Raw genomic sequence first — 11,829 nt, forward strand, 5'->3', positions numbered from 1 at the left:
TCGAGGAGACATTAGAAGATGGAAAGACCTCTTATACTCACAGATTGGCAGAGTAAATATTTAAATATTGTGAAAATAACCATCCTATCAAAACCAGTATACTAGGAAAATTTATGGATGGATGGATGGATGATAGGTTGTACGTGGATGGATGATAGGTAGGTAGATAGATAGATGATACTAGACATACTAGTACATTTAAAGTTCTTGCTTCCCTCCTGAGCCCTACTGCTACAGTCTGCTTTTCTCTCCATGGTCTTTCAGATCCTGCTAGGGTGGTCCATTAAGCCCTGCTTATAGATTGAACCACTTTTCTAATCCAAAGTCCCAAAGATTTCATCATTCATTGAAAAAAAAAAACCAACCAAACAAACAAACCAAATATGGTCAGGCCCTTCACAGCAATTCCCCCACAATTCTGGTACCAGTATCTTCTATGTTAGTTTACTTTTCTGTTGTATAAAACACCATAACCGAGGCAACTGATAGAAGCGATGGTTTATTTGGCTTACAGTTCATCATGGCAAGGGAACATGGCAGCAATCAGGAGTCATAGTGTTGGAGCAGAAGCTGAAGACTCACATCTTAAATTGCAAGTAGAAAGCAGAGAGTGAAGTAGGAAAGGCATATGGATTTAGAACCCTCTCAAAGGCCACCCCCAGTGATGTATTTTCTACAGCCGCACCACTTCTCCCAAGCCTCACAGGACAGCACCACCAACTGGAGACCAAATATTCAAATTCCAGAGAATGTATTATTCTTATTCAAATTACCACAGGAAGGAATTCATGTATGACATGGTAAAACTAGTCTGCTATCCAGGACTGGTATTACCCAGGGACCCTAGGGAGAACCTATTATTGCCACTCCTCTAAACCAGTGTCATTTGTAACCACATTCTAGATACTTATCCATCTAGTCACAGGGAAGTGTAGCTCTCATCTCATTTTTTTAAAAAAAAGGAAATGAAAACAAAGCACCCTTTTTTCAGTAGCCAAAGACCATTAAGACCCAACTGGTCAAAATTCAGAGACCAACTCTCTATGGGGTTTCCAACAGCAACTGATATATCCTCAATACAACCCTTTCATGTACCACTCAGAACACTATGAAGAACACTATGAAGTAGTGGTGAAAAGACTTTAAGAGCTAAAGGACCAGGACATGTGCTCTGCTGCAGGGTAATTTCTTGTATATGTGATAGGTATTCTGCACCCATGAAACCTCAACAATATGGATTCCTAAATAAGACCTGAAAAATGACAATACCAATTGACATGCCACTGTGAATGCAGAAATTTCACAAGGCCCCACCCTTAACCTTAGTGAGGGAGATTCAGTCTTCTCCAGGGACGAGCCTCTAGATAGGTGATCTCCAAAGCAATCAGTCAGCCCTAAACATACACATACAAGCAACACTAAATAATATATATGTATGTATATATGTGTGTGTATGTGTGTGTGTAATAATTTTATATACATATATATGTATTACACACACACACACACACACACACACACATTGGTTTCTTGAAACAGGGTTTCTCTTTGTAGCCCTGGCTGTCCTGGAACTTACTCTGTAGACTAGGCTGGCCTTGAACTCCACCTGCCTCTGCCTCCCAAGTGCTGGGATTAAAGGAGTGTGCTACCATCACCCAGCTGTAACAATAATAATTAATAATTTAGAAGCCATGAATTTGGGGGACATGGAAGGACTGAGAGGGAAGGGAAAAGGAAGAAATTGTGTAAATATAGTACACACATGAATTTCTCAAAGATATTTTAAAAATTGACATTTCAAAAACCAGCTGGTATTCTGATGGGGAGTCTTTTAAAGTAACTTGATCTTTCTTAGTTTTCAATGTCCTATATTCTATGAATTTAGTGTTTTGACTGTTGCATGACATGGGGACTTACTTTCTTTTCTGGTCCTGTCTGTTTGGTATTTTGTATGCCTCTTCAACTTTAATAGGCATCTCTTTCTTTAGATGAGGCAAGTTTTGTATAATTTTGTAGAAAATATTTTCTTTGCTTTTGACCTGGATTTCTTCTCCTTCTATACCTATTATTTGTAGGTTCATGTTTTTTTTGTGTGTGTGTTTTTTGTTTGTTTATTTTTGCTTTTTGAGACAGGGTTTCTCTGTGGTTTTGGAGCCTGTCCTGGAACTAGCTCTTGTAGACCAGGCTGGTCTCGAACTCCCAGAGATCCGCCTGCCTCTGCCTCCCGAGTGCTGGGATTAGAGGTGTGCCCCACTACTGTCCGGCTTCAGTTTTGTTTTTTAGTGTTCGGCTCCTTCATGTCCTGTTCATGGTTTCTTTTTTTTTTTTCTGTTGGACTTGAGATTTTCTTTGATTCAGTGATCAAATTCCTCTCCTTTGTCTTCAAAGCCTGATATTCTCTGTTCAGTTTGATCCAATCTATGGATGAGACTCTCCTGAGTTATTTCATTTTGTCTCTCTTCTGAGAGTCTCTTTATTAGGTTCTGTTTTCATATCTTGTATTGTTTTCGTTATTCCATTCACAGTTTTCAGTCTTTATTCTGGTATTTGTTCACATATTCTCTGAGTTCCTTGTTCATGTGTATCGTTGCTGTTTTACATCTTGTTTTCTGTGTCATCTGAGTTGTGTTTGTTCAGGAACATCACTAAGAGAGGACTGCGTTTTCAGTGATGGTCTATTTAGGTGGCGTGTGCTATTGCAATGGGACCTAGATATCTGAAGTTATTTTGTTGGTACTGTTTCTTGGCATGGAAATCGTGTCTGTACTTTGTTGACTTGATGTTTGGATCTCTCTTTTCATTGACCTCAACTTGTCAGATTGTCTTCAGTTGAATGGGGTTTAGGGTTCAGTCTTGGAGCAATTTAGTGTTGATGCCCAAATGGGGTAACAGAAGTAGGTGGGGCTCATCTCAGACTCGGGGAAGTTTCTAAGCCCAGTAGAAGTCTGGAGGAGGTGCTCAGGATGTGTGGAGAGGAGAGGCCCAGTTTAGAGTTTAGTCGCCATCCAGGCACAGGGTGCCAGACTAGGCCTCAACACTGAATGTGGGACCAGAGCTAGATCTGGTGGATTAAGGAGGATGGGGTGGGGGACTCACTGGGATAGACCCTAGAGGAGAAGGATGAGCAGGACATGGCTGGCTGGAGAGCTTCTTCTGTTTGCTTAACCATAATGCTTGTTCAGTCTTCCTAATGTATACTTTTCTAATCAGTGGGGGAAATGGTTTTGTAGTTCTTCATTGAAAACATTTTGCTGACACTGTTTTGTTTTCTCCCTCTCTAGGTTTTTAAAGAGGAAAAATACTTGAAAGAGGCCATGGAGTGCAGCGATGTGATTTGGCAGCGAGGTCTGCTCCGGAAAGGCTATGGAATCTGCCATGGAACCTCTGGAAATGGTTATTCCTTTTTGTCCCTTTACCACCTTACGCAGGATAAGAAGTACCTCTATCGAGCCTGCAAGGTGAGGACATCTCTATCCCTGCAGCTCCGTAACTTCCCAGGACAGAGTCCAATAGTACTACTCTTCGCTCCTTGAGCCTGTCCATCCCAATCTGTGGTTGAACCTGTTTCTTCTGTCACATCATTGTCCTTGATCCTCTGTCCCCATCTTTGAGATGAGGGCAGCAAACATAAAGGTTACTCTGAAGACCAGAAGTTCAGGGATCACACTGCCTAGTCAGAGTTACTGTACTGTGTATAAGCATCGTTTATGTGTTTGTTTTTGAAGAGTCTGAGCTAGCGCAGAGGGGCTTTGGTTTTGCTGTTCCCAAAGATGACCACGAACTCTGATCTTCCTGCTGCTCCCCCTCCCAGGTTCTAGGTTATAGATCTTTGATGTCATAGCCAGCTTTTATATAAGCTTTATTGTCCTAAAGTACATTTATTCTTCAAGCCTCTATTTCTTTATTTGAAAAAAATGAAGAGAAAACAACTACCTATCTACCCAGGATGTTTCAAGAATTAAAATGAGATAACATGTAGACTATCTACAATTGTTCCTAGTTAAAGAATTAAATGAGGTAACATGTAGACTATCTACAATTGTTCCTAGTTAAAGCCTTCATTAGTGTCACATTTGACTGCGTGACAAACCTACACTCCTCTCCAAGTTTCCGTAGTCCTGCATGCCTTGACCCTTGCCGGTTTCTCTACCTTTTCCCATCTTCTGCCCCTTTCAGACGTACTGCCTCACTGCACCTCCCTCTCAATGTAACGGACTCTAAACTGTTATTACCTGTTTCCTTCACCAAAAATGTACTTCCCTCTGCAATTTACAGAGCAACTCTTTGCCACTCCAGGGTTAGTTTAACTGTGACATTCTTCAGGATCTTTAAGACTGCCACATGGAAGAATCTTCCAGTTATTCATTGAGTGTATTGCTTATTGCTTGGCTCAAACTGGTGAAATGTAAGCTCCATGGTTGATGGTTGTCCTTGTCTAGGTTACTCTTCTGGAATATGTACAACAGTAGCACATGGCCCTAAATAGAAACAAATATGGCTTCAGTATATTTTCATGAGTGGCAAGAAGCTAGACTTGGTAAATGCTTGCTTGTATTTTTATTACTTGGCATGTTTCACATAGTGCAATTATGTGCAGACACTGAACAATAGAAGAAATGTTTGCAGTGGACATTGACAGATAGAGGCATTATGGATAACATATTTGTATACCATCTGGACAGTGACCCCCTGTGTTTTAGGGTGTTTTTGTTAGTTTGTTTTTGTCAACTCAAATAAAATGGCTTCTCTGTTTTTGAATATCTGTAGGGTGCCCAATTCACGGATTAATCATGGGATGCTGTAGAAGCATGTAAGAGGGCAGAACCCAGTCTGGTTATGCAAGATCAGAAAGTGGTTTGTAAGCCAAAACAGGAAGACAGCTGGAAGTTATGCAGAAGGGAATGGGGAACATTGTAGAGAGAGGAAACTGCCTGCCCAGAGGCTTGGAGCTTGAAGCATCCAAAGATATAAAGTTCATGATTGCTAGGTCATGGGGTTAGGGCAGAACAGGAGCTAGAGGCAGGGGTAACTTTAATATTAGATGGTTACATATATAGGGAGGCCTATTTCCTCACCAATAATATTTTGCAAGTGAGTCAGGAAGGGAGTAACCTAGGGAAGGGGGATACTTTCCTTTAGAGTACCCAGCACAAAGCAACAGAGTCGGGGGCATCTTAGTGTATCTTGGAGAGGGAGCACCTCAGTGCTGTGGGATGCCATGGTGGGGGCGGTGTGTTAAATATGACTTGAAGTCACATGTGCCCAGAGCAGTTCTCAACCTTGATTATACCTGAGGACCAGTGTGACCTACTCTAGACCATTTAAATAAAGAATCCTTCTTACTAGTGATTTTTGGGACCCACAGGTGATTTTTAAAACTAGACAGCACTGAACACCAGTTTGGAAAATGGAGGATTCATGTTGAGACTCTTCTTTAGAAACATCACCATGGATCTGGGTGGGAAGGATCAGGAGAAACCTGGGTTCCCACACTGGTGTTTGTCGAGTCCTTGGTGGGGAAGTGATGAGTTAGACACCAAGGCAGTGTCTGTGATAGAAGAACGAAGGCCTTAGCTTATTAAGGATGCAAAGCCCAGAGAGTAAAGAGCTAAGGGCCGAAGTATTTTCCTAATGGAGAATTGTTCCAGCAACAGTTTATAAGACAGCAAAGAGACACGGAGGAAAAAGCTGCACACTGAGTGTGTTCTCCAGAAGTAACCAAGGCCAGCGGGAGCCAGCAGCCAAGTCGAAGGCAAGTTCAGGGCAGGAATTTTTATTCAGATGGAGCAAGCACTTGGAAGTAATAGGCAGGGTGCTGCTGAATTTTGCTTTTCTCCTCCAGGTGTCCCTACAATGTTTTAAGGTAGATGTGGCCTCAAAGTTTGAAAATGAAATTTATGCCCTGGCAATGCTGAAGCATGCATGGGTGCCCATATATGGTGATTCTTGTCCATATTGGGTTTCATAGTCTAAGTTGATGAGGTCGACTGACCAGGTCTCTAACTCAAGAGAGTGCCAGATCTCATTACAGATGGTTGTGAGCCACCATGTGGTTGCTGGGAATTGAACTCAGGACCTTTGGAATGAGCAGGCAGTGCTCTTAACCACTGAGCCATTTCTCCAACCCTACAGAAGAGGAAACAGGCAAGGAAGGGTCCCTAACTCTCATCCTGCTAGGGGGTTTTGTTCAAACAATACAGTTCAGAGCCCTAGAATCACTACTGTTCAAACTGGCCTCTTTAATTATTTGTTTCAATATTTATTTTTGTTATTTTAGTTATGTGTTGGTGTGTGTCTATGTATAGGAATGTGCATGTAAGTGCAGATGTCTGAAGATGGCAGAGGAGTCAGTTCCCACTAACGCTGGAGTTTCAGGTGTTTGTGAGCACCTGGCGTGGGTGCTTAGAATTGAACTAGGGTCCTCTGGAAGAGTACTATATGCTCTTAACCACTGAGCCTCTCTTGAGCCCCCTATTCAGTTCCTATAAACTCATTCAAGTGTCCCATTTGTTGCCTCTTAAGAAATTCTATTCTTGCCGGGCGGTGGTGGCGCACGCCTGTAATCCCAGCACTCGGGAGGCAGAGGCAGGTGGATCTCTGTGAGTTCGAGGCCAGCCTGGTCTACAAAGGGAGTTCCAGGACAGGCTCCAAAGCTACAGAGAAACCCTGTCTCAAAAAAACAAACAAACAAACAAAAACAAACAAACAAAAAAAGAAATTCTATTCTTAAAAAGGGTTGTCTTTCTTGTTAGTTTGCAGAGTGGTGCCTCGATTATGGAGCACATGGGTGTCGCATTCCTGACAGACCGTATTCCCTCTTTGAAGGTAGGAGAGTATTAAAAATAAAATCTTACATTTGGATATTTGGTTCTTCTGTTCTAAGTACAAGCATTAGTACATTCAATGTTGCTTGAGTAATGCTTCAGAACTAAAACAAAATTATAGTAAGCATGTTTATCTTGCCTACATTTGTTCTGCGAATATCTCCAAAAACTTTAGAACTTCTGTGAAATACATAGGCAGACAAAGCCTGGAAGGCTTATTGGATAGGGGGATAATAAGTTTCCTCTTCTGCATTTTATATATTATTCTATATGTTCTTAGTTTTTTAAATACACTTAATTCTTTAAATTATATAAACAATTTCTAGTAACTAATATTAATGGAAAATAGTAGTTGGATATTAATAATTAGAAAAATGAGTGAAAATTGAAGACTATTCAATATTTTTACTGATGGCTATAACAAGGTCATTAGTGAAAACAATAATTATGTAGTCTATCCAGGTTGATAAGTATACAAGAATGTAATATAATTAATAAATATTATAATTATAATTGAAGTTCTAGAAAGACAAAAATTCTTTTTGGTTTATTATATTTTCTTTAGCTTCTAAGAAAGTAATTTTCTTTTGTTATTTTAAAAATTATTATTATTATTTTTTAAATATTTATTTATTTATTAAGTATACAATATTTTATCTGAATGTATGCCTGAAGGCCAGAAGAGGGCACCAGACCTCATTACCGATGGTTGTGAGCCGCCATGTGGTTGCTGGGAATTGAACTCCAGACCTTTGGAAGAGTAGGCAATGCTCTTAACCTCTGAGCCATCTCTCCAGCCCCTTAAAAATTATTTTTAAAACAGTCTTTTATTTTACATACTAACACCAGTTCCCTTCTCCTACCCTCTCCCACTTACCTGACTTTTCCCCCATCCCACTCCCTATCCACTCCTCAGAGAGGGTGAAGCCTCCCATGAGGAGTCAACAAAGTCTGTCACATCACTTGAGGCAGGACCAGGGCCCTCTTCCCTGTATCTGGGCTGAACAAGGTATCCCTCCATAGGAATGGGCTCCAAAGAGCCAGTTCATGCATAGGGATAAATACTGGTTCCATGATCAGTGGTCCCACAAACTGCCCAGCCACACAACTGTCACCCACATTCAGAGGGCCGGGCCTAGCTCAGTCTTATGCAGGTTCTTCAGCTGTCAGTTCAGAGTCATTTAGCTTCCACTAACTCAGGTCAGATGGTTCTGTGGATGTCCCCATTATGGTCTTGACCCCTTTCCTTATATTATTGCTCTTCCCTCTCTATGAATGGATTCTAGGAGCTTGGTCCAATGCTTAGCTGTGGATCTCTGCTTCTCCTTTGATCAAGTACTGGTTGAAGGTTCTATGATGAGAATTAAGGTAGTCATCAATCTGCTTACAGGGGAAGGGCAGTTAAGGTATCCTTTCCACTATTGCTTCAATTCTTAACTGGGATCATCCTTTATAGGTTCCTGGGAATTTCCCTGGTGCCAGGTTTCTCACAAACCCTATAATGGCTCCCACTAACAAGATATCTCTTTCCTTACTCTCCCAACCCACCTTCCCAATCCCTCTTTCCGCTCCCCTTCTCCTCTCCTCACTCTCCTTCTACTATTCCACCCTCCCCCCACATTCCCAGTCACTCAGGAGATCTTGTCTATTTCGCATGGGGATGTTATAGAGTGGCCTCATATAATAACTTCTGCATTATTTCTCTCTCTCTCTCTCTCTCTATATATATATATATATATATATATATATATATATATATGCATGCACTTATTTGAAAATTACTTTTTTAGAAGCTAAAGAAAATATAAGACTATAGAAGCTTTGACAGGAAAATTTCATTTGTTGACATACAGTCGGTAACATCCTTAAATTCTTCAAGGGCTTTTGTTTGTTTTATCATTGGATTATAGTACTCAACCCTCATGCTTGTTAGATAAGCACTATAGCTGCATCCTAGATCTACATCTGTATCTCTTTGGTAGATGCTGCAATATCATCTTAACATTTCTAATGCACGATGAAGATCCAAAAGCTGCTCCTTAAAACATAATATAATGGAGTTGAGAAAATAGAGCAGTAGGTAAATTTATAATATAAACATAATATAATGGAGTTGAGAAAATAGCGCAGTAGGTAAATTTATAATATAAACATAATATAATGGAGTTGAGAAAATAGCGCAGTAAGTAAATTTGCTTGTCACACAAGTGTGAGAATCTGAGTTTGAATCCCCAGAACCCAGATGTGTACATGTATATAGCTCAAGTGTATAATTCCATTACTTTGAAGAGTAATTGGGACGTGAGGCAGGAGGAACCTCAGAATCTTGCCAATCAGCTACATTGGTGTGTGTGCAATAGAAAATGGAAACCCTGTTTCAAACAAGGTGGAAGGCAAGGACTGACACTTCAAGTTGTCTGCTGATGTCCATACTCACACTGCATATGCCTGAATTCACACACACACACACACACAAATAAGGAATGGTATAATTAATTGCCTGATGGGTGCTGTTCCTATTGATGCTACTTTTAACTGATGATGGGACTTTCCCTTATGTCCTTATAGCCCCTGTAGATGAAGGAAGGGATTAATGTCACTTTATTTTATTCACTAGCCCATGCAGTTCTTAAGAGATGCACATTTTGCTTTGCAGGTATGGCTGGTGCTGTTCACTTTCTCTCTGACATCTTGGTACCAGAGACGTCACGGTTTCCAGCATTTGAACTTGGCTTTTTGCAGAAGGATTAAAATGGTGCAAAAAGACAACTAACATACCATTGGACCAAAATCCACCGGACTGATTAGTGCCTGACACAGAACCTAATGTAAAGAAAAAAGGGGGGGGGGGCAAAACCCTCACAGCCCCTTTTGTTGTGGAAACCCCCAAACTAGAGCATGAGTGATGGAAACCACACGTCAGCACTTTGTGACAGCGTTCCCCTTCATGGTGAAATACGAATTCTCCCTCTCTAGGCTCCCTGTAGTGTGCATGTTTCTTGGTGCTTGTCTATAGGTGTAAATTGACTAGATAGAAGAGTCACACTCATCACCTGACCTCTTAGCTGAGCATGTGGGAGTGTCTAAGGCGACAGCCACACCTTTTTGTACATAGTATCTAAAGTAGGGTGTCATCTCTATCAACAAAGAAACAGTTGTGTGACGTGTCTGAAACATCAGCTAGCAGATCTAGATACCTTGTGAGGAAAGTGTATTAGCCTTTTCCATGGGCAGCTTTCAGAAGAGCGGGAGAGAAAGGCAGAAGGAAAGTGGGCAACTCGGCATGCACTGTACAGCTCGAGAAGGCGCAGGGGACACCACTTCCCTCTTTGTGTCTTATGGTCAACACAATTAGTGACTAATTATTAGCAGTCCTCAGACAGTCACCCAGATCAAAACAGCCGCCACCTGTTATCAGTACAGCTTATCCCTGAAAAACAGAGTAGAGAATGCCAGCCAGATCCATCTATAGCCCTTCAAAAGTTTATTTCTTATGTTGGTAACTTATTAAGGTATGAATTTAATACATCCTTTATTTTTCATACAAATTGAGGGGATAAATTCTAGGCTGAATTTATACACACAAGGAACAAACATTCTAACCAAGACAATTATTACCTGGGTAATTTTTTTTTTAGTTTTTTTTTTTTTTTTTTGAGACAGGGTTTCTCTGTGGTTTTGGAGCCTGTCCCGGAACTAGCTCTTGTAGACCAGGCTGGTCTCCAACTCACAGAGATCCACCTGCCTCTGCCTCCCGAGTGCTGGGATTAAAGGCGTGTGCCACCACCGCCTGGCTTCTGGGTGATTTTTAAATTATTTTTAAGGACATCTTGTTGGATTCACATACGGTTAATAATCCTGTCACATAAATTTCAGAGTTTGGTTGTTGTTCGTGATACAAGTGGGCAGGATTGTGTAATAGTCTGGACCTCAGTACTTCCTAAATACTTGCCCTAGTTACTACTCCTTTTATAAAGTAGGAAGAATTGTGAGTCTTCAAGAAAAGGCCTCTTCATGAGTGGACCATTTTGAGTGCTGAACGTTGTTTGTGGGACTGGTACCCTAAACATCTGGCCTTCAGTTTCCAGGTGATGCCTCCTAAATCTCTTCATTCTAAGTCGTGACTATTCTGGTTCACCTTGGGTTGATTAGTTCCATGTATGTAAATCCCCATGATTATCCTCTAATCTCTGTGAGCCCGATAATGGGCTTCACAGGGCCGCCCAGCACCTTCTTACCTAAAGGTAGGGCAAACCATCCCAGACAGGCTGAGGGGAAGTCGTTCTGCAGAACTAGACAGGTGCTGTCTAGTCTCATCCGAACCATACAGTTTTCATCCTCTTACCCATTTCAACACAAATAATACACAGCAGAGCTAATCTCTGAGATCCGGATTGTGTAATTCATGAAGGAAGCCCCTGGGGCTGTGTAGTAAGCCCTTTTCTGAACCAAGGTGGCAGTTTACAGGGCTCTGGCTTTGACCAAGGGCCCTCAAGGCAACAGTAGCATTGGTGACTCTCCCCTTTATGTTTACTCATAACTGGTTGACAAATAACTAGTATCTTCCTGGCCAACCTGCCGAGGGAAAAATCAAATACCCCCAGGATGAATGGGGGGTTTTGTTTGTTCCCACTCACCACTGGTATCTACAGTCGTGCATCTCCGTCGCTGTCACCGATTCCTTCCTCACACCCTTATGCTGCTGTCCTACAAAAGCTGCAGCCCCCGTCCCATAAGGCCAAGGAGGGATGGCATGCAAACCAGGACTGAGGGCTCAAATATGACCATTTGATAGTTATAAATGTATGAAATCTAATTTAAGAACATCTCACTTTTGTTTCTTAGGCTTGTTTTATGTCAACAACTGTATTCTAAATGTGTTGAAAAATTTAAAATATGTACACACAGAATACCATTTTGAACTCTGGAGGGAAAAAGGTAATGTCCACAAAAAGTGTTTGGGGTTCTTTGGTTTTGTTAATAAAAGACAGTTTTGTGGTGAGGA

The 11,829-nt window shown here is 41.3% G+C and overlaps 1 protein-coding gene across 1 annotated transcript in view; it reads left to right on the forward strand.

The window, feature by feature from the left end:
- The window catches only part of LOC121439712 (lanC-like protein 2), a 44,907-nt gene extending 33,078 nt beyond the window's left edge, over positions 1–11,829 (forward strand). The window contains exons 7-9 of the mRNA XM_041640301.1: positions 3,282–3,458; positions 6,753–6,825; positions 9,481–11,829. Of these exons, the coding sequence (XP_041496235.1) occupies positions 3,282–3,458; positions 6,753–6,825; positions 9,481–9,575 (345 nt within the window). The 3' untranslated portion in view covers positions 9,576–11,829. The remainder of the gene's footprint in view (positions 1–3,281; positions 3,459–6,752; positions 6,826–9,480) is intronic.

Source organism: Microtus oregoni, unplaced genomic scaffold (genome assembly GCF_018167655.1).
Source record: "Microtus oregoni isolate MIOR12 unplaced genomic scaffold, Mior012 000062F_ref0000492, whole genome shotgun sequence".
NCBI classification, from domain to species: Eukaryota; Metazoa; Chordata; class Mammalia; order Rodentia; family Cricetidae; genus Microtus; species Microtus oregoni.